General features: G+C 48.3%; 1 protein-coding gene across 3 annotated transcripts in view; it reads left to right on the top strand.

The window, feature by feature from the left end:
* The window catches only part of FLNB (filamin B), an 88,462-nt gene that overhangs the window by 9,034 nt on the left and 53,573 nt on the right, over positions 1-25,855 (top strand). For all 3 annotated transcript variants that reach the window (XM_074549815.1, XM_074549814.1, XM_074549813.1), the window contains exons 3-4: positions 7,380-7,480; positions 8,564-8,971. In XM_074549815.1, coding sequence (XP_074405916.1) covers positions 8,623-8,971 — 349 coding nt within the window. In that variant the 5' untranslated portion in view covers positions 7,380-7,480; positions 8,564-8,622. The remainder of the gene's footprint in view (positions 1-7,379; positions 7,481-8,563; positions 8,972-25,855) is intronic.

The following is a 25,855-nucleotide window of genomic DNA, read 5'->3' as shown; positions in this document are numbered from 1 at the left end:
TTTATTGTAGGTGCACCTGGTCCTCCTGCTGCATCTTGCAATCTGGGGGCCATTTCTGGTTCCTAAGGGAGCTGCTGATGCCCAGACTTGAGCCTCAGAGAAGCCAAAAGCAAACAAGGGCCCCCAGAGGCACCTGGGCGGCCACCATGCTGTGCCTGTGCAAACATCCAGTGCCTCTGAGAGGGCAGTGGTGATAACCCAGAGCTTTGCAGAGCTCCTGCAGCCCTGCACTGGTGACATCCTCACTGCCATGCCCCTGTGGGGCTTCCACATAGCACAACTGGCCCCAGCTGGATCAGATCACCCCCATCCTGCTGCAAACCATGTTATCACCAGGGCTGTAAAGATAACACTACTTACCTGGGGCAGCTCTCTGTGTAACTCACTCTTCCCTCCCCCTTCTCTACAACCACTATTGCAGCAATGAGGCGGCTGGAACTAGGCACAGTGACCACCCTCGGAAAAGGTTCTCAAACAATGCCCCAACACTGTTCCCCTTTTACATTTGGCTCTTGCTCACTCTGATTAGTAGGACTGGGCTTGCCAGGGCTCTGGTTTTCCCCTTCTGTGTCATACCAGGCTCTTGGTTGGTGTTTTAGCTGGTAGGGAAGTCACAATACTTACAAAGTTCCATGCTTGGAGTGCCACACCAGATGGCTGATGTGAAATGCAGCACCAGCTGTTGCAGTGGCTGAATTGCCCTTTGAAATACACAGTTCCTTGATTGAAAAGGGTCTATTTTTACTTTTTGGTCCTTTTCAATTAGATAGCTTGTGACTGGGCTCGTTTTCAATATCAGGACTGCCAGGCACACAAGGAGCAAGAGGTGCCAGCTGCCCAGCTAGCTCCACCAGTAACACCTTTCTAATGCCACTGTCTCCCATTAGTATACCTTTTAGTCCTTTTTTTTTTTACAAAATCCAGGAATCATAATTTTGAGAAAAGCAGGAACCTGAGAATTGTAGGTTTTGCCCTATAAGCCAAAGGTTGAGCAAGAGCAGAGTGAGGATCCCCCCAGGGGAATCTCACAATTTTTAGGGAAAGTAAACAGCCAAAGAAGATGCTAGGAATTGGAAAGGCACTGACTGTGCCATGGGGTGGGTGACCTATTCAGCTTTCTTCCTGCCCTGTTTTGTCCCATCTGAGAACTCCAGTTTCTTTGGACAAACCCTTGCTGAGTTGTCCCCAGACACCCAGCCCCCTGGTTCATGCAGGGTACACACAGGTCAGGGTTTTTGAAACCACCACCTTCCTCCTGGCACCCTGGGGTGGTGTTTTCCATTTGTTCCGGGACAGCGGCCACACCCTGCCTTTTTCCCCCTGCTGGTGCTTCTTGCACCCGCACACCCGCCTTTCCTCTTCGAGGGTGTTGCTGGGCAGAGCTCAGCTGCAGAACATTGTTGTGCTGCAATATACTCACTAATAGCAGAACTGACTAACAGCTATGCAGGGGGAAGGGTGGCTTGAGGCTGGTAAGTGCTGGCCAGGTCCAAGTGCTTTTCTTCTGTTTTTTATTATTCCTAATTCTCACCCAAATCAATGTGATGCTGTCCTCAGAGGCCTCTGCCATTCCTTCTGGTTCTGCAACATGTTTAAAACCTAAGATTCCTTTCAAGTAGAGGAATGCCCCCAAACACATGGCCTCACACGTACAAGTATTTATGGAGGAAGTTAAATTCTCTAATTGCTTGGCTGGATCAAGCCCAGGCTCCCAGCATTGCACTGAGCTGAGCAGCAGAACAATGTACAGCCCTTGTGTCCTTATGCACCAGGCAAGGCTTATCAGCCCATGGAGGGGCTAATAAAGCAGCTTTCAAATGAGTCAGTAGACTTAAAGCTTCTTTTACGCAAGACTTCTGTCTGGGAATATTTTTGTAAGAATGTTTAAAAAAGAGAAAGGAGCATGACTTCAGCCTTTTGCAGAAAGCAAATCCACTTAAAAGTGCTTTTGGGGTTGATTATTCGCCATCATGAGAACACTGAAGTGGGGTTGGTAGAAGTGAGCACCACAGTGTCATGCCTTTCCTCTGAAATAGCTGGGATTTTGTGTTTTCACTCACTCTGTGCACTGGCATTCTCACCCCACTGCTGCATCCTGGGGTGTGTGCCAGGAGAGCCAAACAAACTCCCCCTTTGGCTGGACATAGGTCAACAATTTTGTTTATGTCACGCAGAAGAGTTTTGGTTTGTTTAAAAAATATACACTGTTCCCCTGGAAAGCGTTCCTTCCTATGCTACATCCAGCTGTCCCAAGGAGGAGCTTGGCCGCTCCTCTGAAGTCAAACAAAACTGTTCATCTGTATCTCAGGTTACAACAGCTCCTGAAGAGGAACTGGGAAACACTTGGAATTCTGTGCAGTCCATGAGCTCTGGCAGACGTGAGATGCTTAATTCCAACTTTACACTGTCACTCCTGCAAACTCCAACTCACAGAGTAAAAGCACAGAAATTCAAACCCTGAGAAAAATGGGTGTATCATCTTAGGAAGAGAACTCTGGTTACCCTGAGTGCAAACACAAGCAGTAAGTAAGGTTGGAAGTAAGCAGAGAAAATGTCTAATGAGGCCCGTGCCTGCGGTATCTGCTAGGGGCAGGAAGCCCTGATTAGCTGCACACTGGAGCATTGTGTGGGTTTGTATAGGATCTGACTTCCCAGGTCATGAAATCAGATCCTGAGTTATTTTAAAAATGAGCTGCTATTTCAAATTATTTTTCAACCTCATGTTTGATATGTCAAGTCACATTTATTTGGGTAAGCTATGTTTCACACGGACACCCACAGTGCAACCATTGCTGCATTCCTGGTGCTGGGGGCAGGGATGGGTTCTGGCTGAGAGCAGGCACTGCCCTGGGGACAATTGCACTGCCAGGCATTGACCTCAGGTACCAACACAGCTTTGTTTGGATTTTGGAAAGAGAGATGCTTATATATGGCTGCATGTGTTTTTTCATTTAAAATCAACTTCACTAAACAGAAGTAAAATTAAATGCCCTGCAGCAGTTTATCAGTCAGAAAAATAGATGAACCAAGAAAAAGATATGAACTTCCTAACATTTCCATGGGAACAAGCAGCAAGGGTATTTTGGACAAATAAATTAGGTGAATTCCTGCATGAGACACTCCCAGGGAATGCCCTGTCCTTGCTCTTCCAGTAAGTGCTAGATGGATTTCAGTTTAGTTTTCTCCTCTGATTTCAGGATAGCAAAAAGCACAAGCAGGCTTGCTCTTGGGCTGTTTACAGCCTGTGTCAAAACCAGACCTTTAAATTCCAGCTGTGGGTCTCCCTGGGACCCAAGGCAAAAGCAGCACTGCAAGTTCTGGCAAAACACTGTGTTTGCCAGATGGATGCTGCTTTTGGCACCAGTTTTAGCTTCTGGATACATAATATAATGCAGCAAGACATATATATACACATATATAATAAAGCAAGAACTCTGCGCAGAAGTAAAACCATGTTCTTCCAGACATAGAGAGATGAAAATTTCCCCAGACACAACTGCTACTAGAAGCAACTGTTGCCCGAATAGACTTTCCAAATATAAATTTCAGTGCAAATTCTAGAACAAGTTCTATTTTTCAGCATATTTCTAGAGATTTCTCTGCCTAAAGACATCCCTCTGTCCAATTTGGACTGAACTGCTGCTACAGGCTCTCATACTGCTGTCTTCCTTGGATAACAGAGGAGGAAAGAGAAGATGGAAAAACTCAGAACAAGTTGTATCAAAGGTCCTAGCCAATAACTGTATAATGCAGAGCTTCTTTGCCTTCCATAGAGCTGCTGAATAAGGAAAATGCAATCCATGTGATGCAATCCATTTGATTCATGCTTTGACTTGAACGGCTTGGTTTGGCTTCACTTCGTAGAGATCATGGTAACAAAAGGAGAGGTTTAATGACGACTTCATCAATTGAGAATAAACACTTCTATTGTCTTTCAGAACCAGTAAACAGGTAACGTGTGAAGAAAATGTGCAGTGTGTTTGGAAACCTTTGACACAGGAGGCTGGGAGGACCCGGCTGTGATGCTGAGCCAGGCTGGGTGCTGCCAACTGCGCAGCAATGCCATTTATGGTCACTTAGTCATGAAATCCCTTTGACTAACAGTGCCTGTGGCTTCGGAAAAGGCAAACCTTTAACTACTGGGAGCCACAGCTGCTGGATCTTTAGTGTTACTGCTGGGTGCTGGGTTAGCGGATGAGCTGCCCTGTGGGGATGTGAGGATTAGCATCTGCACGCTGGCTTGAATGTGCTACAATTTGTTTTATGGCATTTGTTATGCATGGCTTTTGTTTTAATGCACAATGCTGTCCTGTGTTTGGATAAGGCTATTATGTGCCAAAAAATTATAAATATTTAAAATCTCCTGATAAATTTCTAAAGCTACCCGGGTGCTATAGCCCAATTATTCTTTTTCCAAGCCTTTGCCCTGACAACTCACATGTTTGACAGCCCCAGGGTACAAACCTTCAGTGTGCTGCTGCTTTGACAGAAACCTTTGGAAATGATGGAGGCATCCTGCTGGGTTTTCACCACACATTTCTGCTGAGATATGATGCATCTTCAAAGTCACTTGTGTGGGGTTAGTTGTAGTGTGGGGAATAAAAGTTATTGTTCCTTGTGTATTAGCAGTGCCACTGAAATCTCAGAGAGGCGATAACAAGCACGACCTGCTGGTGCAGAGAAAAGTCCTTTTACCTGCAAAGACTTGGCCTGAATGCTCAGCCATGGCCGATTCCTGCTCTAAGCAAAGTGTGCAGATGTTGGATTAACAGCTGAGAGTAATTCCAGTCCTTGTGCTCTTAAAATCAAAGCAATCTGTTGCTGAACAATGTGTCAAGCAGAGAGCATGTACAGTGTCCTAAATGGCTGGGATCTCTCATGTATGGCCCATGACTTGGAGGAATCCAAGAACATATCATCACATGAGACTGTGCTAAGTTGATTACCCTGAAACAGACCTGACTTCGTCAGTCACTCCATCATGCGCAGTTCCCTGGTGTCAGCGAGGGCCCACGCTGCCGCACCCCACACCCTTCTGCTTCTGCAAAACCAGGCTTCCACAGACTTGTCCTCAATGAAACAGCCAGTGTTAGAACTGCCATTTCCCTCTGCTGTTAGCATGCTCCAAAAAACAAATAGCAAGGGTCTTTTTAAATTCAGCCTTGCAGTGAATTACCACAGAGGAAGAGTATTTTTAAAATAGTGAAAAAAACCCATTGCTGTGTGTAACTGCTTAAAGAGTTGTACACAAGTTGTAACCAAGAAAGCAATGACTGTGTTCTTCTTTCCTTGTATCTGTGTCTAGCGGGTAAAGGAAGAATGGAATGGAAAGATCCTTGTCATACAGGACAAATAAAAAAAAAAAGTATCCGCCCGAGAGCATAGCATTGAAATCTCCCTCTCTTTCTGCCTATATACATACATCCACACAAATATCTACCCATATAAATATGCATATAAGGTATTTCTGCAAGGCATACATTAGTTCATTTGTAATAATATACAGTACCAAGATGTTATTCCAGCAAGTACAGATTCATGGGTTAGCTTGTTTTTATTTCTCTGTCTCCTGATGAAACACAGGTTCACATTTGTTTAACTGTCTTCCAACTTCATTTCAAAGGAAATACAGTTTGTCAGGTCAAATGTGACCCCAAGAAGAATCTGATCCCAGAGCAGTACAGAGGGACTCTCTCATCAGTAGATGAGACCAAGCATTGATGCCCAGCCCTGCAGTTGCTGCTACAGCTGGATATCACATTTATGGCCAGGCAGGTCCCAGACAGGACAGCTCTCCTAATCTCAGTCACCTGTGCAGGTGATGGAGTACTGTGCAGGCAGGGGCTGCCCCTCTTCACTTCCCATCAACCAGAAATCTTGGTCAGATTTCTGTAGCTGTGAGGGTCATCTGTGACTGGGAAGAAAGGAACGAAGCAAGAACTGTTCCTCAGAGCAGAAATTATTTTGCTTTTTTCATTCTCTTCCCATAAAGCAGTCATTGTTTTGCAATAATCATGAAAGCAGTCAGGATGCAAAAGGCTGAATTCTGATCAAAACCCTGTGATGTGCTGGGAAGGGCAGCTGTGACATGGGCTGCTGCATCCAGACCACCAGCACCCCACCAACCCTGCATGGTCCCAACAGCAACAGCCTCCATTGTGCCAGTGCCCCTGGCCTGAGTCTGACAGGCTGAGCTGGGCTTGCATGTCTGTGCCAGAGCTTTGTTGAGCACTTCACATCTGGTTTTGTGCCTTCGTGCTTCTGGTAGGATGGATGGATGGATGGATGGATGGATGGATGGATGGATGGATGGATGGATGGATGGATGGATGGATGGATGGAGTGGTGGAAAACCACTCAAAGAAACCACTGTCCTTATGTGTGCAGAGCATGTCATTGCACAGTATATCATTAGGATGAATTTTTTTTTTGCTGGGTTTATGGAAAAAATTACTTTTATTGAAAATTTTAGTGAAATATGTAAGTTAAAAATTGAGGTCCTAGTGCTAATTCTGTCTTTTTCCTGTGTAATTCCTATTCACTGCCTAACAATGGCTGAAGCTTCAACTTGCAGCATGGCACGGGCACAAAATGATACTGAAGAGTATGCATTACTAGGTGTGGCAGTGAAAAGGAAAGGAAATTAAAATATTATAAGCAATCAGCTAATCCGGATGTGGAATGGTTGCTAAGGAGTCCCAGCCCAGGCCAAAGTCAATAAGCAATTAGTATCTATTAAAAGATGAAGTATAGGATGATGGGAGAAAGGTCCTTGAGAAAAGGCTCAGCTCCATATTTCCAGGCTGCTCTCCCCTGGGCTGGACAAGCCTGCGCTGACAGCAGAGCTGCTCACAGAGGCACTGCCTACCCTGGCATCTCCATGCCATGTCAATGGTTTTGCGCTGCAAATAAAAGTTCTCACTTAATGTCAGTTTTTATTTGAATAATAGAAGCAACTTCCTGCTGCTTGGCTCAGTAATTTGAGGAAAGGGCAGTGGCTGCTGTGCCATGAGATACACTTCAACATTTCAGTATGCTAAATCTCATCTCTGATTTCTTTGATAGTTTTAAAACAGGAGGCAATGCTGATTAGGGAACAATGGAAGTTTAGACATAACTCCCACATTACCTCACCTTTGTATTTGCTTCATTCTTTATTGTCAAAAATGCATCTAATTTAAATTATTCTGGGGGTAGGGTCTATTAATTCACTGGAGAGAAACCATGGTGTGATGGTTTAGTGGAGGCATTAGAATAACACCCTTGAAAGAAAATAATTTGACATCTGCATTCTGATTTTCTAGCTGAGAACGACTATAATAATTTAATTAAATAAGACTTTATTGACTGTATTTTAATGGATTTGTTTTCTCTGACAGACATCTGCACCTTTCAGAGTGGAAGCCTTGATGTAAATAGGTAGACAGGCACATACTTCGCTTGGATCAGTGGAGCAGCTCCTGGTAGCAAAGCCAAGACTGTAAGTGCGTGCTGGGTTAGCGGGTGGGCACGGGTTTCCCTCGGGATAGGGACACACAGGGACACCTCCCCGCAGCTTCCAGGGACCCAGTAAGTGTCATGAGATGTCTCGGTGACCTCCAAAAATTAAGTTTGCAGCAAGGCAGCTGGAGTAGTTCTATTGACTCTGCTGTCATCAAATGAGTCAGAGGCAAGTCACAGTCTCCTATGTCAGCAGGGAGTGGCCCGCCAGGAAATCAGTCACAAAAGTGGGGGAAAAAGCAAGGACCCTCCTCAAGAATTCGAACCGTAATTGACTGCTTTTAGAGGTTTCTATTATTTTCAAATGGCCGATAAAATGGTGTGTGTCGGCACAGAGGTTGCCGTCCCGTTGCCACATCGCACCCCGTGGGAGGACCCTCAGCCTCTCCTGGCGCGGGCAGAACCGAACCCCCCCAGCCCGGAGCCCCGGCTCTGCCGGCCGCCCTGCACAGCTCTGCAGGCCCGGCCAGAGGTGTCACCCACCCCTGGCTGCACCCACCCGCGGCCGTCACACGGCGGGCGGCCTGACTGAGCGCGGCTGTGCTGGGGGTGTGCGGGTGGGTGGGGGGCTGCGCTCCCGTTGTACTGCGGGTTTCATTTGTCTGTGGGGCGAGGGCGCTGCACCCGCAGCGGGCACTAGCGCCAGGCCAGCTGCGCTCCTGCCCGTGCCTGGGGGCCGCGCCCGGCACCTCGGCCAGGTGAGTGTCGGCCCAGGGTGGTCCCGGTCCATCAAGGGCTCGGCCAGGCCAGGCCAAGCCAAACCAAGCCAGGACAGGCGAGGAGAGCAGAACCGAGCCGAGCCGAGCCGCGCCCATCCGATCCCATCCCATTCCCAGGCCGGCCCCCGCGGGCCGGTGCGGCGGGGCGCGGGGTTGATGGGGCGGAGGGCGTGCCGCTCCCCGTGGATAAAGGCCGGGCGGCGGCGCGGGGCCGCGCAGAACGGTTGGGTTGGGTAGCGGGGGAGGCGGTAGCGGCGGCAGTGAGAGCAGGAAAAGGAGAGGGGCCTCTGCTGAGCGCGGCGCTCTTCACTCTCTCCTTCCCTCCTTTCCCTCCCTCCCCGCAGGCAGCCGGGCGGGGCGCGGGCGGAGCGCAGCGGATCGAGGAGGCGGAGCGGGGCCGGCCATGAGCACGCAGGCGCGGGGTCAGGGCGCGCGGAGAGCGGCCGATCCCGACGGCGAGATGCCCGCCACCGAGAAGGACCTGGCGGAGGACGCGCCTTGGAAGCGGATCCAGCAGAACACCTTCACCCGCTGGTGTAACGAGCACCTGCGCTGCGTCAACAAGCGCATCGGCAACCTGCAGCATGACCTGAGCGACGGGCTGCGGCTGATCGCGCTGCTGGAGGTGCTCAGCCAGAAGCGCATGTACCGCAAGTACCACCAGCGGCCCACATTCCGCCAGATGCAGCTGGAGAACGTCTCGGTGGCCCTCGAGTTCCTGGAGCGGGAGAGCATCAAGCTGGTCTCCATCGGTGAGTGCGTCTCCGGCGGGCCGTTTTGTTGTTTTCTCGTTTAATTGTGTGTTTTCCTGCGCTGGACCTTTGCCTGGCGGAGCTATGACGGGGCTCAGGGCAGTGGGGGCTGCGGGCTTGGAAGCTGAGGGGCTGCTGCTGCTTCTGTTTTTAAAGAGCTGGGTGTGCCGTGGGGCTGCCCCACAGCCCGGCTGTCGGGGCTGGCAGCGAGCTCCTGTCCTCAGCGTGCCTCATGATCACTGCTTCATAGGTGAAGCTTTGCTTTCAGGTCTTTCCTGAAGAAACCTAGTGCCGGAGCGAGTTCTCTCCCTGTGCAGGCAGTTCCTCAGGCACTGACCCCTCCCGCAGCCCGGCAGGGTGTGCGGCGGAACGATGCTGCTCTAGCTGGGCGTACCTGGGCTCCGGCACCGTGCTGGAGCCAGGCTCTCACGGCTGTGTAGAAATAGCTGCAGCCGTAGGTAGGATAGGAGAGTGGAGAGACTTTGCTCACCACAGCCCAGTAGATGATGCCAGTGTTCAGATTAGCACTGATGCCTAAGCACAGTTGCAACTTTTGAGCAGGATTGCGCTTTCTCAATCTTTCTGCTGCGATAGCTTAGGGCAGAAAATGTCCAAGGAACCCTGCTAAGCCCAGGCAGTGGGTGCTTAGAGCTGGCATGAGATTTGCCTGCCTGTGCCGTACTGGGCGTGGAGTTGGTTGATAGCTGGTAGTTTGGAGACGGAGGCTGCTGGCATGCACGTCGGATTGCGGATGATCCCTCAGGAATGCATTCGGTGACCGTTTGGGGAATAGCTCAGGTGTGGCCATAACGTAGTCTGTAAAGCAGCAATTTGAATGCCTGAGAGATCTCTGGGAAGGAATGTGAATGCCTTTTCTAGCTCTTTGCCAGATAACTATAACTACTGCTTCCTGATGATTCTGGCCTCGATGAATTGCACAGCTGAATTTGTAGAGTGTAGCTCTCCTCAGTTGTCTAAAATGCTTGGCCAAGGTAAAAGCTGTTTCTCTTCAAAGCCCTTAGCTACAATAGCAAGAAAATAGAAACTTCTCCAGTTTGGGGGAGACCTGGCCCTCTCTGGAAACCTGTAGCTGGGTACCCTCTTCTTCCCCTCTGCTAGTGTGTAAAAGCAGCTTTGGACAAGAAGTGAGGACTGTTGGTCCCAACTGGCTGATTGTCCTCCCTGGGCAGAACAGCTAACTTGCAGCTGGGAATTAAACTGGTGCTAATTATTTACTTAGAGATGGAGTCCCTTTGCACTCAGTGGGGTTCGAATTGCAGCTGCTGATTCCTGGGCTGAGCTTTTGCTAACATCAGAGCTCACCTTTCTGTGGCAGGTTGTTGTGTTGACTAGCTCCAACACCAGGCCAGCATTCCCCTCCTATTGTATTGTTTTCCCTAGAAAAATGTTGTTGCTCCAGCTGCCTTCCTCTTTGTCTGTGGAACTTCCCGAGGGTGACGGGCTTGGGAGATCAAGGCTGCTCCAGTCAGGTCTGGCTTTCAGTGACTTCCGTTCTAGAAATGCTGCTGCAGCAGCACAGCTCCTTTACATGGTTAGGCTGAACTGCAGGGTGTCTGTAATCGTTTAAGACATGTCTATTTGTTTTACAGTTTACTTGCTTTGTGTTGGTTATTAAAAAACCAAATAAAATTTAAAAAACCCAAACCATGAGAGAACTTGAAGCTTCAAGAGAACGGAATGACTACGACTGCTAATGCTTTTGCCATATATCCCAGCCTGTGCATGAAGGAGTGTACAGCTCCATCAGTGCTCTGCCACCTGAGCTGGAGCCAAGGAGTAGCACAGGAGCCCTACTGTACAGTCCTGGATAAACTGAGCCTGTCCTGAAAAAACATTCTGAATGGCCTTTCCAAAAAAGACATTCTGACTGAGCCTTGCAGTGCTTTGCTGGGTTGAAGGGCTGAAGCCCTTGGCATCTCTCCTGCAGATGCAGTGTCCTCTGGGATCACTGCCTACCTGTCCCTGGTGTGTTTTTCCCTGCAGGTTCTGAAGAACTTGAGGCTTTCTTTTTTTCCCCCTACTGTTTAGTCTCTTTTGTGTTGTTGAACAAAACCAGGGCTATTGCAGACCCTGGAGCTGAAGTGAAAAAAAAAAAACAACAACTAGTAAAGGCTCTAGGTGGAGAACTTTTATGACCAGGTTGGTCTTTAGGGCCTGTGGTGTTTAGGGCCAACTCTGAGCCAAATCAACTGGGGAAACCTGACAGCTGTGCCTGCTGGATTTCTGGCATTAATAATGCCATCAGACCTCTGCTAAGTGGATGCAGTGCCTGTTCCAGTTATTATTTAACTTCCAGGAACATTTTGGAAGCCATGTGTTATGGCTCAGCTACTGCTGCTGTACTACAACCACATTTAAAACCTTTTCAGTAGCAAGGTTTTGGCATTCAGTGTTTGTCTATTTAAAATAAGTCTGCCTATGCACAGTGTTTGACCACAACCCTTTCTGGATGGACATTAGAAGCCCTACCTCTCCTGCTGCTTTTACCCTTGGTTTAGTCTTTGCTCAGAGTCTTTTGCTAGTTTCAGAAAGCTTTTCTTCTAGGCATGAAGTGTCTCCACTTCAATGCCAAATTGACTGCATGTATGATTAACTGTAAAAAAGACCATGAAGCACATAGGTGCTTTGTGCCATCCAGCAAAGATGGGAGTGAATGCTCTGAAAAAGCTGCTGTAGGAGGAGGTGACTTCACAGAGCCTTCTTCTCAAAGTGAGGTGGCTGCTGTGCTGCTCAAGTGTTAACAAGTGTTAAGTCTAGCCTTTTTCAGTGTCTGCTAGACTGAGATAATTGCAAATTCCTGGGTGCTGAGTGGCATGCTGCATGACAGGCATTGGGAGTAGGATGCCAGGAATGTAGAGCACAAGGGCTTTCTCTTGGTGAAGGGGCAGATCAACTTTACAGATTGCTTAGCAGAGAAGGGAGGGGAGTTGAAGCTAATTTGGCATTTAGCTTGTCCCTAGAAACTCCTGGTAACAGGAGTCAACTCATATAGCTTAAGAGCAGAGGAGTTGGATGCCTGAAGCCTGGCAAATGGTTTTGGGGTGAGACCTGCCAAGATGCACCCAGGCTTGCAGCCAGCAGGTCCTAGGTGCAAACTCTGCTGCTCAGTACCTGTTTGCAGTGTTCTCATGGCCACTGCTCATCCAGCAGCCTTGTGTCACTGGTAGAGGGAGGAGGGGTGCCAAGCTGCCTTGTTGAGTAAAACTGCTGTCTTGGGCTGCTACAGTCAGATTGAGTAAACTGAAAAATGTGGTTTCTCTGCCAGGTTGCAATTTCACCAGGTAAGTGAGCTGACCTGGCTTGCCTCAAAATGGCAGGATGTGAAGTGGCAATGAAAGTCAGTGGATGGGCAGTGGCATGTCTGTGCCATGGCAGTAGGATCCACTGCTGGCCATGGCTACTGTTGTGTGATTTGTTTACAGATTTGTCTCTGTGGTGATCCTGTGTCCTCCTGCAGTGCCTGCAGGGAGTTCAGCTATGCCAGGAAGGAGATGGGTGAGGAGAGGATGGGGTTATAATCATGGTCAGTTGGTACTTGCCTCCTGGTGAGTTTGGTGGTGACATATCCCAGCTGCAGGAGTACTGACCAAACGTAATCTGTGCATTGGGTGGGGTTCTGGCTAATGACCAAGTACTTGATGCACACACTGTGGTCTATAGTGTGTTTAAGATCAAAGACCTGTGAGTCTGAGGACCTTATAGTAATCTCATTTTAGGAAAACAGCTGAAAACCTACTTTCTTCCCATGCTGCTGGTGCATTAAAGAGTGACAAAACAAACTGTACATTTCTAGAGGGAAAACTAGTCTCTTGTAAAACAGTAAATGTGTTGTCCTGTAATGCTTAGAGCTAGGTCCTTGAAAACTGAAAAAAGAAAATGTGTTTTCAGCCTGTGTACACTTAAGGGCTCTTTTATCTCACTCAATGTTCTATTAACACATCCTAAAGAGTTAGTCAAAATATGCTTGCATTTTGTCTGCCACTTATCTGTGACTTCCCTGGATGCTGCTTTCTGGAAAATATCCAGTGTGTCTTGGAAGCAGATTTCTGCTTCTTGGAAATATGACACTTCTTCCCCTTGAAAATAATTTTTGATAGATGTGCAGTGGACCTCTTTGCTGGAGGTGGCTTCAGCTTTGGAAGGTACTTGGTCTCCTCAGGACCTTCTGTTTCAGTGGCTGGACTGCTGGTGTAATGAAAAAGTGCCTTTGCCTGAACAATGAGTTCCAAGTTACAGGAGACTTTAAGGTAGCTTACACAGACTGTTCTTACATTCTTTTACATATGAGCGGAAACTTGTAAAGTGATCAAACTTCAGTAAAATTACTTAGGGCCAGCTAGACTAATGTGCTAAACAGCTTTTTCATTTAAGGCACTGAAGGCTGTGCCAGCTATTCAAGATGGACTGAACTTAACTGCTCCATATTCTAATGCCACGTCCTGTATTGACTTACATGAGGATGTTTAAATCTAAGTGGGTTAGGATAACTCTTTTCTAGCCTACAACTGTAACCTAAGAATGTGGTTTGCCTTGTGTGTGGTCATGCTGCGATGTTGCCAGCATTGTTCTGTGTCTGCTCCAAGCAATGGGAAGTAAAACAATGGTCTCTGAATCCCCCAGGCTGCAGAAGAATTCTGTTTTCTCTCTGCTGCACAGAAAAAGACTTTGATGAGCAGCTAGTTTGGGCCCTGAACAACAGTCTGCTAAGTTTAGACCACTAATCCACGTTTAGCAAGCACACCAGAGCAAAAGTGTTTTGCTGGTTATGTTGGAGTGAACAAACCTCTGCTGTACTGTGGTGCTTACCAGGTCCCTGTCACCAGCACCAAGTGGCCCTGTCTTCCTTGATTACCTGGCATGACAGAGAGCTCATGAATATGTCACCTGAGTCATAAGTCATTACAGTAAAAGAGACACAGAGCTCAGTGAATTGGTGGTTGGCTCTGTCTGGTGTGGTACCAGTGTGCCTGAAGAGCCTGTCACAGTGGCTCTTGCTTACGAAGCATTGAGCATGACTCTGGCTGTTGGTGATGTAGCCAGGCTTTCTGTAGGCAAACTGCAGGTGCCTGTGGGGTTTTCTTGCCTTTTTTGGTGTCCTCTGGTAGTACTGTGGGTCCTGTTTAGAGTACCAGCCATGGGGAGGAGGAGTGCACCATGGTAGTGATGGTGGGTGGAAGTAGATGGGGTGGGTAGCTGCCATCAGCTTGGATGCGGCAAGAAAAGCGGAATTGGATATACCAAGCGTGTCTCTGCCAGAGGAAGTGCTGTGTAGCTGGATGTTAGCTGCTGTGGCAAGACTCAACCCCAAAATATATGTAGAAAAGACTAGGGGAAGGCACCCACCCTTGTTAGGAGATCTGAGCAGTGTGGTACAGCTTTCACTGCATGGCACTGCTTAGCTTGCTGCAGGCTGAATTCCTGCTGATGGTCAAAAGTGGTGGGGGGAACAGTATGTGTGTTTAGGTGATGTTTGGAGGAAATGGAGTAGCAGTTTCAGGAAGATGCTGTGTCTGTGAAACTTGTGCTAGCTGCTTCTGTATCTTTTCTCGATTGCTGTACTTGTCTGCCTGTGTGTGTGGTAAACGTGGATACTCACCCGACCCTCTTGCACCCCCCCCACTGGGTGGGGTGAGTAGAGCTCCCCTTGCTCTTCCTGGGAACTTGACCTCGGGTTCAGAGTTGAGTCAACTGAGATCTGAGGTTCTGTGCAATGGGCTAAGCAAGCTCTGCCTGTTTATTTGGATTTGTGCAATGAAACTCCAGTGAGTTTTTCCCCCTAGGTTCTGCTTCTGGGGACTTGGTGAAAGATTTTCTTTCCCCACAAGGCAAAAGTTTGTGTAGTTGAACTCCTGCTTGTTTGTGTTCCTCCTAAGGAAGAACTCATGCTCTGTAATCTATTAGGGAGGACTTTCTTCTAGGTCATCATTAGGAGATAAATCCTGGTTCTGTACTCAAAAGCCTTGAAGTAAGTGTATGCTGTATCTTAACCAGATGGTTTTCTGGGCTCTGATGTGGTCTCTAATCTGTCTGTCAGCCCCCCTTGGCTCTTTGTCCCTCCTGCAGCTAACCTTGAATTTTGAAGATGCCTACATAATATCTGGTTCATCACAGTGAGGATTGGATCTGCTGTGGTGGGCTTTGGGTTCACCTAATGGATTGCAAATCCTTGTGTAAGCACTATTCTGCTGCAAGCAGTTGAAGTCTAACATCCATAGTGAGATGTGTGCTATGTCTAGTTCCTACTGTTCTTGTACATGGTAACTGGGATACAGCCACTGCAAAAATAAACTGGATTTTTTGTGTCAGTGAATGCAAGCTAGGCCACTTCAAACAGCAGCCAAATGAAATTTTGCCCAAGTTCCTGGGGAAGCAAGAGTTGCCTGGCACATCCTCCCTTGTGGTGAGTAAGGCAGCAGACACTGCCCTGGGCTGCTTGGGAGTGAGCAGAGGGTGGAGTAGCTGAATCCTGTCTCCCCTGGTGTGATGGGTTGAAGTTCTTTGAACCTCCTGCTGATATTGCCCTTGAAAGAAAACAGCCATGTCTCTCTAAAGTGTCTGAGAAGAGCGGCCACACAAGCAGCTGCGCTGTCTAGTTACCAGTGGGATGCTTCCTCTGGGTGAGGCGATGGCCCTTTGCTGTTCCTTACAACCTGGAGAAGTAAACAACTAAACTAATGGGAAGGAACAGTAAATACAGAAGGCAATCTCTTACTTTGAAGCGTAAATTCAGCAGATACTTCAGAGTTAATTTGTCTGGGTCACTGCAATATAGCAAGTTTTACTATCAGGCTGGTGAGTTGGTAGTGGCAGAGCTTTGACCATCTAGGCTATGGCCTTCCCTGGCTATGCACACGGACAAGCTGTTTTCATCTAACAGCAGCAGCAGGTTGCATGAGCTCTCCTGGCAGCGTTACCCAGTAACAGCACAAAAATGACTGTGGGCTGCACTGACATCATGGGCCGTGGCTCCTTCTCCCTCGCTTCAGGCCATGCTGTAAATCGTGACGCATTTATTTGTCAGAGCATTGAATTACTGTGGCATGAGCTGGCCAGGCTGCGTGGCAGCACCGTTCCCAAATGATGGCTCCTCTGAGGGCGAGGTGGGCACAGCCTGCCCTGCTGAGGGGGCAGGTTGGGCAATGTCTGTTGCAGCACATCCCACTGTCACATTGCTGCGGTTGGTTCTGGCACGGTGTGGGTGCTGTGCTGAGCAGAGGCTGTCGGCCGCCCTCTGCTCTCCCCCTGCTGCTGGGGTGGCTCTTGCTGCATCCTGCCTGCCTGGGTGGGGTGCAGGCATTTGCAACACTGGCCACAGCCCTCTGCATGACTGCTCTGCTGCAGAGCAACTGCTAGTCCACACACAGCTGATGTGCTTCCACACACTTTTTGTGCTGAAACTTGTGTGATGAGCTCTGGGCTGAGCTATTAAATGCTGCTCTGAAATGCCAACTCCTGTCTTTTGCATTGGTGCTGTGAGCATGTCTGGCCCTGGGGGCTGCCCCAGCCTGACCTGGGGGTAGGAAGCTGGTGGCTGGTCTCTGCACCTCCCAGCCCACAGCAATTTCAGACTGCCCTGTGAGCTTGTGGCTGCCTACTGGTTTTGATTAGTTTGTGGCCTCTCTTGTAAGGAGATAATGTATTCTGCATTTCTGAGCCTACATAAAATGCACTGTCGTAGTTGGTGGGCCCAAAATGAGCAAGTGGTGAGCTGTGTTATGTACAGTATGTTGTGTCTGCTCTGGGGCCCTGCAGCAGAAGGCAAACACCCATGATATGTGCATTTCAAGGTTATTCAAACACAGAAGAGGAAATGCTGTTCCCCTCGGCTAGATACTGACTTGCTCTATCTGTGTTTCCTTTAATTGGTGTAATTAACTGTTTTGCATTCCCTTTTCTCACAACAACCTTGCAGTAGTAGGTGCAGCAGTTTTAGTGGACTTTCCATAGGCAAATACTGGCAAGTCAGGTCTTGGAACTAGTTTAAATCTCAGTGCTAAAACACTGCTGGGTACATCTTGGAGGTGAGCTTCAGCTTTGCACAGATCCTCCCTTTGTTACAAGGTGAGTGATAGGAGCAGGTTTCCCTAGTCTCAGACTGCAGGAGCAAAGAGCCTGAGCTGGGGTATATGTGCAGGGTCCTGCATGTGTCTTTGACACATCTTCCACACTGGGAACTGACAGTATAATAAATACACCTTGTATCTGTCATGGTGTGAGACACACATCTTGGATTTATCTCTCTGCTTTTGATCCTTGCTACAGAACAGGAAATGCTGGCTTGCTAAACCAAATTGGTGTCTAACTGTCATCTTGATGGTGCAAGGTATCATATGTTGCCTCACCATCACAGCTAGACAGTGAATTTCTGTAGAGTTTCTCTGCAAAACTAGAAGTAATGCTGCTTGTTGGTCTCCCGAGTAATCTGAAGTCCAGGCATCTTTGAGCCCCCTGTTTGCTGATGTCACTCTAGTTGCAGTGGCTCTCTGGGCAGTTGTTACTTCCCCAGACATGGCTTGTTACCAAATTCCCCTGTAGGGGACAAGCTAGTGTCTGAGCAGACTTTAACATCCCAAGTGTTCCCACAGATGGTATTTTGTCGTGTTGTTTCAGTTTTGTTCCGGCTGTTGATTACCAGTGTGGTTGCATGCAAATATCCTATAGCTCATGTAACCGCTAGAACAAGATCAATGATCTAATTAAAAGTCAAATAGAAACAGCTTTAGTTGTCTCTGGGGATTATTGCTTTTGGTAACTCTTGTAGGCATGTAGTAAAAATGCAGCTATGAAGAAGGAGAAAATCTAGGCTGGTGGCTGCCAGGAAAATTTGGGATGATGCTTAAAAGGGCAGTGACTTCTGGTGCCACAGCTGGAGCTCACCGGTGCTGGACACTGCTACTGTCAGAAAGTCATGACTAAGACATGGAGGACCCTCTGTGGTGGTGCCACCTTAATGCTCTCAGTACTTTGTGATCATGTGTTCCTGTGCTATTTAGTGCTGACTTATGTGAGTTTGATGCTCTTAACAGAGGATGCAGCATATGTGCTGGACAGCTGAACACTGACATTGAACTTGGGTGGCCAAAGCAGGGAGGGTAACTTGCCATAGCCCAATACAGCTGCTTTGGAGAAGACCCCATCTTGCAGAGGTTGCTGCATGTTGATAAACCAGCTCCTGTGCTAATAGTACTTCTCTGGCCTAACCTGGGTGCTGAGCAAGAGCAGGGATTGCCAGGTCAATCAAGGTGCTAGTGACCAAGTGAATTGTCTGCTTGGTGGGAGGCCACAGTCCGGTGACCCAGGAGTGCCTGCAGCTCCCAGGTGGCCAGTTATGTTTTTTGCATCCAAAAAGACATAGAAGAGCCTGAGAGAGTCTTCTGGTGTCCAGATTGTCTCCAAATACATGAGTGAAGAAACGCTGATTGCATTCAGCTCACAGCCACTGTTCAGCAGGGTGGCTCAGCATGCCCTTGGTGCTGTCACACTGGATGATCTGTGGCTGCTCAGTGAGCATTGCTGAGCATGCTAATGACTTGCAGACATCTGCTGCTACAGGGATAGAAGCATGTGCTACTCCTGGACAGGGTATTACACAGACCTTGTCCCATGGAATTAACTGCTTTGCCATTGGGATTCTCACTGCAGTATATCCCAATCTGCTGCTTTCTGGGAAGAGGCAGTTTGGAGCTACTCTCTGAGGGTTGTGTCATGGAGAAGGTTTGCTTTTCTGTGAAAGCACTATGAGCAGCAGACTTGAGTGAGGAGCTGCTAGTTCAGGCCCTGTAAACAGTGGAGATGTCTGGGATTTCTGGGTGGAAAGCTCTGCTGATTGACTCTTGATTCAAACAGGGAAGCCCTCTGAAGTTAGTGGCATAAAGCCCTACCTCAACATTTCAAATTTTGCTGTGGTTTTGTAGCCTAGCTTGGAGTTCGGTATTTGAGTAAAGAAATATTTCTTCTGATAAATAACTGAATGAAACTATGTCACTTTGAAAGGTTTTATTTGCAAAGAGAAAAAATGAGCTGCTTCACACATAGTGCTGTAGCTATTGTCTGAAAGCACTGCCTAAGGCAGAGGAAGTGCAAATATTTAAATTAACCAGCTTTATTGCTTAAACATAGGCTTTAACAACCTGCAGAATATTTCTTATTCTACCTGTAAGAAAAGTAACTCAGACTTCTGAAACAGTACCTGGTTAGCTGCAGCATTTAAGCTCAAATGTTGAGCTGAAAGAAGCAGCCCAGACTTCCTCTGGGAGTAAGATAAACACATGTGGGACTCTTGTTGTGGTTGGATGAAAGTAAAAGTACACCAGTAAACATTTTTCAGGGTGAAATGGAGGAATTGCTAAAAACAATGTTGTCTAATGGTGCATCAAACCTGGTAGGTACCTGGAAGAGGTATGGGAGGTCAGACAGAGCAATGTAGCTTGCAAAGTTGCTGCCACTATTCCTTCCAGCTCTAGAAAATTTGTCTCTAGAGCCAGTGCTTTGCATTTTTAGTGTTGTGTTAAAAATGTGAAATACAATAGGCTTGCAAATGTGAACAATGTGAGACTGCAGATTGAAAATGGGATCGTGCAGCTGGTGAGGATTTGGGTAATTGCCTGCACCCTTCTTGGTCAGCATGTGTGTGATGCAGTGCTGTCCCTGAAGACTGGGAGAGATCTGCAGGCTTGTGAAATTTGGAAAGACTTGTGTGAAGCCTTTAGTTGGAGCATTTGAAGCCCAGCCTCTGGAGAGGAAAGGTAGCATCTCTGAGCACTGGCCAGTTTGGAAACTGTTAGCAGCCAGAGCCTGTCACGGCTGAGCAGCTCCTGGCTGAGTTGGGTTAGGCTGATGGTGTCAGATGGGCAGACCTGCCTCTGTTTTGCTAGAGAGTGACAGGATGGCCCCTGAGCAGAGCCCTGGCATGGCATAGGAGGATAGTTCTGGGGCCTGGGGCTGGCAAGCTGGGGTGAGATGGGGACGTGGACTATTTGTGGCCATGGAAAACCCACACATTTGAAGCCAAGCTTTGCTGTGCAGGGAGTGAGTTTGAGTGGGAGCTGCGGGTGTATGGTTTGCATGAGCTGGTGTCACACAGCTGGGGCTAATGTGTGCTCAAGCTGTGCCATTAATCCCAGCTGCTCCTCTTTAAGGTGCTTGGAGACCACCCGTGCACACTGTGCCTCCGCAGACTCTGCCCCGCGTTCCGGCCGTGAAAGCTCCTCTCAGAAGAGGCCTGGCTGATAGTGGCTGCCACAGTGGGATGAATGATCTGGGCCTGGAGCCAAGCGTAGATTCCTTATGTTAGCGGCTTGTAGCTGGAACTGTATAAACACAGCGCTGTCGTGTGTGGGGTGTTAAACACACAGGGCTCAAATCCACACGGTGCAGGGGACAGCCTGGTGGGATGTGCACATGGAAGTGTGCTTACTGTGTTGCACAAGCATACAGAGATGTGTTTGAGTTTCATTGTTTCCCCAGAAAGAGGGGAGAGCATTTTTCCATCAAGATACGGCACACAATATTGTTTACTTAAGAATGGGAATTTCAGGAAGAAAGCAATCCCATTCCTTCTTGGAGAGGACTAGTCATGGTTTCCAGTAGAGGTGGAGGGTAGGTGTCTGTATGTGAAAGCTCGTGGGGAATTAAATCTAGCTGACTTATGCACAGAAGCTTGAAGACACCTTCATAATGGTCATGGAAAAGCAGCAACACTTTCCAGGCCGTGCATGTGTTTGTAGTGACTGTGTCCTGCAAATCTTGCTCAGTGTGCAGCTGCAGAAAGCAGCCTGCCTGTGTGTCACCCCCTCCTGCTGGACACTCACATGGCAATGCTGTGGTGATGGCTGGAGCTTGAAGACAGGATAAGGGCTCATTTTAGATATTTCACATCATCACAGCAGTGCTGAAGGGCAGTGGCTGGTGGGACAGTTCTGGTGTTGGGGTGTGTGGGTTTTGGGCTACTTCTGGTGCTCTGTGTTTGTGTTGAGTGAGTACTATGTGTGAATGTCAAAATGAACTGATGAAATTCAGATCTGGGGGGTAATTCCAAAGTGCCTGTTCCAATCTGCACTGAAGGTACAGTTGCACATGTCATAGTTTAAGCCCAGCCAGCAACTCAGCCCCACACAGCTGCTCACTCACTTCCCTGCTGTGGGATGGGGGAGAGAACTGGAAGAGTAAAAGTGGGAAAGCTCGTGTGTTGAGATGAAGACAGTTTAATAAGCAAAGCAAAACAAGGCATTTATTCACCACATCCTATGGGCAGGAAGGTGTTCAGCCATCCATCATGTGTAATGGTTACTGGGGAAGACAGGTGACATCAAATGTCCCCCCTGCTTCTTTCTTCTGGTTTTGTGCTGAGCATGATATTATGTAGCATGGGGTATCCCTTGAGTCACTGGGGGTCTGCTGTCCCCTCCCAATTTCTTCTGCGTCCCCAGCCAACTCACTGGTGGGGTGAGGGACAGAAAATGCCTTGATGCTATGTAAGCATTGCTCAGCAGTAACAAAAACATGCTTGTGTTATCAGCATAGTTTTCAGCACAAATCCAAAACCCAGCCCCGTTCCAGCTACTGTGAAGAAAATTCATTCTGTCCCAGCCAAACTGAGCAGAACATGTTCAAATTAATTACCTTGCCTGTTGCTTCTCAGAGAAATAGTTGGACAGTGATAGCTGGATTAACTCTGTCATTAAGCTGCAGAGCATCTGCAGGATGGTACCTGGGTTTATATGCTTCAAAACAAGCCTGCATAGAGCAGTGCTGTTAGGTGCTCAGAATCAGAGATGATCAAAACTGAGAAAAACCACAAATCTTTTGTAAAGCTAAAGTAACTGGTACATTACTTTTTGATGTGTTACTTACCCCAAACCACAAAATGTGCTCCAATCCTCAGTACTTTGGTGCTGCAGAGCAGAGTGGAGATGGGTTGAGCTGTGCAGAGCTGCATGAATGGGGATTTCCTTTGAACAGCCCTGTGCACAGTGAATCACAGTCAGTGTAGCAATTCTGGTTCAAATGGAAAAATTGAATCTTGGTGTATGTTGTGGCCAAGGATTTCCCCAAACAGTAATCAGTTCTGATAATTTCAAATGTGTTGGTTTTGGCTTCACAAAGTCCAACCCTTGCAGCTTTTGTGCCTGGCGTCTGTTACACAGGAGATGTTAGACAGCCCTATCTGAATGGGCTCATTTATCTCTGCAAGATTTTACATGCTGTTTCATATAACTATCTTGACCTACCCCCAGTGTGAATAAACACGTTGTTAGTAGCAGAGGTCGCTTTGGTGCCTGGAAACCTCTGCATTATTATATTGCTTCTTTGGTCTTGCTGAGGCATCTTTTTTTTTTTTGTAGCCCTGTCTTCCAATTATTTTCTCTCCAGTGCCTGAGGGTGGACCTTCCTGTTATCGCCGGCACTGAAGATTGGTAACATTCATTCATTAATGTGAGATGCAGAACAGCACTAACAACTCTGCCAGCCTCTGGGAGGTCTTTGCAAGAACTAGACAGGTTTTTGACCTTGATGAGACCTGAAGTAACCTGAGATTTAGGATTACCTTAATCCTACAGAGATGGTTACAGCACTCTTAGGCTTTGGAGACAGTTTGTAGCTTTATGTCACTTGCACTGTTCTGGCACTACAGTTGTTTTCTTCGGTTCTGTCTTTCTGATAGAGGCTTGGCTTTCTAGTTGTGTATGCACATGTTGTGTTGTGAGGACATGCTGTTTTTGTTTGCACATGGGAATGAAACAACCTTGAGTTGATTGGACTCCTAGAGAAGTGTTTTTGTGGGGTGTAGACAATTATACATTTGACTAAAATTTTAACATCTTGTTTAAACTGAAATTCCTTTCCTGTGAATTGGCTAGTGGTGTTGCTGACTCAGGTGTAGCTTTCTGCTCTGATGGGAAGGTGAGGCCTTCCTGTGCCATGGCAGTACATGTACTGACTCCTGAGGAGCACAGACTGGGTGTAGGATCATTCCCTTTTCTCTCCTGTCTCATGACTGGAGGAGGGAGGTGTAGTTTGTGTCATGTCACTTGGTTTCAAAAGTTGAGCCAAGTGTTTCTCAGCAGAGTGTGATAAAGGCAGGAGGATGCCTTCTTCCCCCTCCCTCCATCATTTAGCAGAAATCCAATTCTGGCATGTTCACTCCCCACTGCAGGGACTTTCCTTCTCAAGTTATTCCTGGATGATTAATTAGCCCTTGGACGCCTTGTGCTGTGCTGTTGTTCCCATGGCTTCCCGGAGCTTCCCTCCTCCCGCCTCTGAACCTGGGGCTGCTGGGGCTGTGTCCGTGTGGGTGCTGTCCTGAAGCCCTTCTCTACAGCCCTATCCCGGGCTGCCAGGCACTGTCCGGGGGCTTTCCCAACCCTCCTGTTGTCTGTGAGGCTGATGCAGTCAGTCTTGCCACGCTGCCGCCTGTGCTGTCCTGGAGGATGGGGCTCTCTGACTCGAGTCCATGGGGAGCAGAATTGTCCCATGCGGCCTTGGGCTCCCTTTGCATAGTGAAGTATGAAGGCTGGCTGCTCTGCCACCCAGCTTCCACTTATTCCTCCCTGGAAACGTGGATCTTTGCCATCGAAGGGGCTGAACGTCACCTGCTGGTTCGGTGCGGTCTGTCCCCAGCACGGGCATGTGGGCCCGCGGTGTCCCAGCCGCTCCTGGGGCCGGTAGCGGCACCGGAGGGGCGCTGGGATGAGCTCAGCAGCGGGGAATGTGCTGTGCTGGTGCAGGGCCCGGGCTCACAGGGCCCATTGTGGGGTGGTTTTGGCACTGATGCCGTGGGCGGTGTCGTGCTGTGGCAGGCCCGGAGCCCGCTGTGCCTCTGCCATGTATGGGGCGGGAGCTGCAGGTGGGGCACGGGGGTTCCAGCACTGGGGAAAGCCCTTGTGGTGCCTCCCGTGCCCCGGCCGCCGGTGCTCGGCTGTGCCAGCGCTCGAGGTGAGACGGGGTTTTGGGGTTAGTGTGGCGCTGGCGCTCTGCCCCGCCAGGCTGGCGAGGGGCTCGCTGGCTGTGGACAAAGCAGCACTCATGGCAACTTACTGCTCTACAAAGGCGGAACATTCAGACGCCTTCCTTTCTTTCCCCCCTCCCGCCCCAAAAGGATGTCAGATAATGGGCACAGCATTCCTGTGTGCTGTTCAGCTCGGTATCTGTGCTGCAGTCCTGCAGCTGTGAGTGGGGACCTGCTTGGCCGGGAGCAGACGGGTCTGAAACAGCCACAGTGAATGGCAGCTCTTATTGTTCTGTATTGCATCCTTGCTCACTGCTAATCCCATCCCAGCAGCGTGCCGGCAGTGCGGAGCCCTCCTGGTGCTCACAGACAGCATTCACAGCAAGGGTTGGATGTGCACTAACACCTGTCTGCAGCTCTTCCTGGATGTAAGAGTAATCTGTTTACCTTCTCATATCCTAGCTTGGGATATGGCACTTAAGGCAGCACAAACCTAGGTGTGTTCAGACTGAAAGTATTAAGGAATTTGATCATAAGCCACCCGCAGTTTGACTGTTTTCCCCAGCCGCCTTAAGAATTCTTAATTTTGAAATTCTTGACTTCTCCTTCAAGCCCCCTTGGGTGATTTCAGTTTCTCTTGGAGAAGCTGGGTTGGTTGCTGTTGCTGTTATACTGCTGGCTTAAACTTACTTTCTTGCTTTGTGTTATGCCTTTCTCTTCTGGATGCAAGACATGAGTGTTCTCTGGGTACCTATTAAGATGTTGGGCAGAGCTATTTTAATCTGTACTTTGCTCCTGAGAGCTCCATTGGTTTGATTATTTTTATTCTTCACTGTATTAAAAGTCTGTGTGATTTTTTTTTTTTGGCCAAACTTACACTAAAAGGACTGGATTTGAACTTTTTTTTCAGTTGCCAGCTCCACCTCATGAGATCCTTTCTCGAGGCCCAATAGGCAGTACAGGATGATGTATGCAACAGTGGCCTGAAGTTCTGACATAATTGGTGTCGATTCCAGTTGAAGTAAATACTATTTAATAGTTTAAAACCCTCTGAAGTATAATGTTTAATATCTCAAATCCAAAGATTTGTCTCACAAAGGAATCTTGCTGCTTGTTTTTTTTTTAAATAATCAGTCACTGTGGTAAGCATAGAAGAAAATGGTTTCTGTCCCTTGCAAAAAAGTAAAACCCTTTTTATTATCTTTTCCATCCTCCTGCCCATGTCTAGATCACTACTCAGTTACTGTTCTTACAACCCTCCAGTGAAAAGTCATTCCTCCTCTGGAAAACCTACCTTGTAAAAAGCTTAGTGGATCTCTGAGTGTACATGATGTATCACTTAGACTTCCTGAAGATACACTTTTTCAGGTGATGGAATCCCTGAGGCTCCTTAGTGAAGCTGAGTGGCTGTGCCTTGGCAGGGTGTGGGTGCTCAGCTGGGAGCAGTGAGCTGAAAGCCCAGGGAGACTCAGGTAGGCTGGTTCTGAGGATCAGCTGTCCTGGGGGGGGTCACAGCACTGCCTGCAAATGCTGCTGAGAGCAGAGCTGCAGTGGGACTGGAGCCTGTGGCAGTCAGAGGCTGGCAGTCACAGCTGGGTACCCACAAACTGACTCTGTGTGATGGGCACAGCCTGTGCCTCCCTGGGGTGAGCGGCTGCACGCAGCGGGGCACACGCCATGTGCTGGCCTCAGGAGCTGGGATGGGGACCTGGGCTCAAGGGACACTGGAGGAAATGGTTGCAGTATGTTCTCAAAGCACAGAGGAGCCCCTGTAATTGATTTAAAGACATGTTATCCCTACAGAGGATGTTGCTAATGTCTTTAGCAGACACAGTAAGCCTGTGAACACATACTGTATGCTTCAGCAAAGAATCTCCTTGGGCGGCTTGCTCAGCTCCATCTCATCTGCATACTTC

The sequence above is a fragment of the Zonotrichia albicollis genome, chromosome 12, assembly GCF_047830755.1.
Source record: "Zonotrichia albicollis isolate bZonAlb1 chromosome 12, bZonAlb1.hap1, whole genome shotgun sequence".
Lineage (NCBI taxonomy): Eukaryota > Metazoa > Chordata > Aves > Passeriformes > Passerellidae > Zonotrichia > Zonotrichia albicollis.
This window is presented reverse-complemented; position numbering and strand designations above follow the sequence as displayed.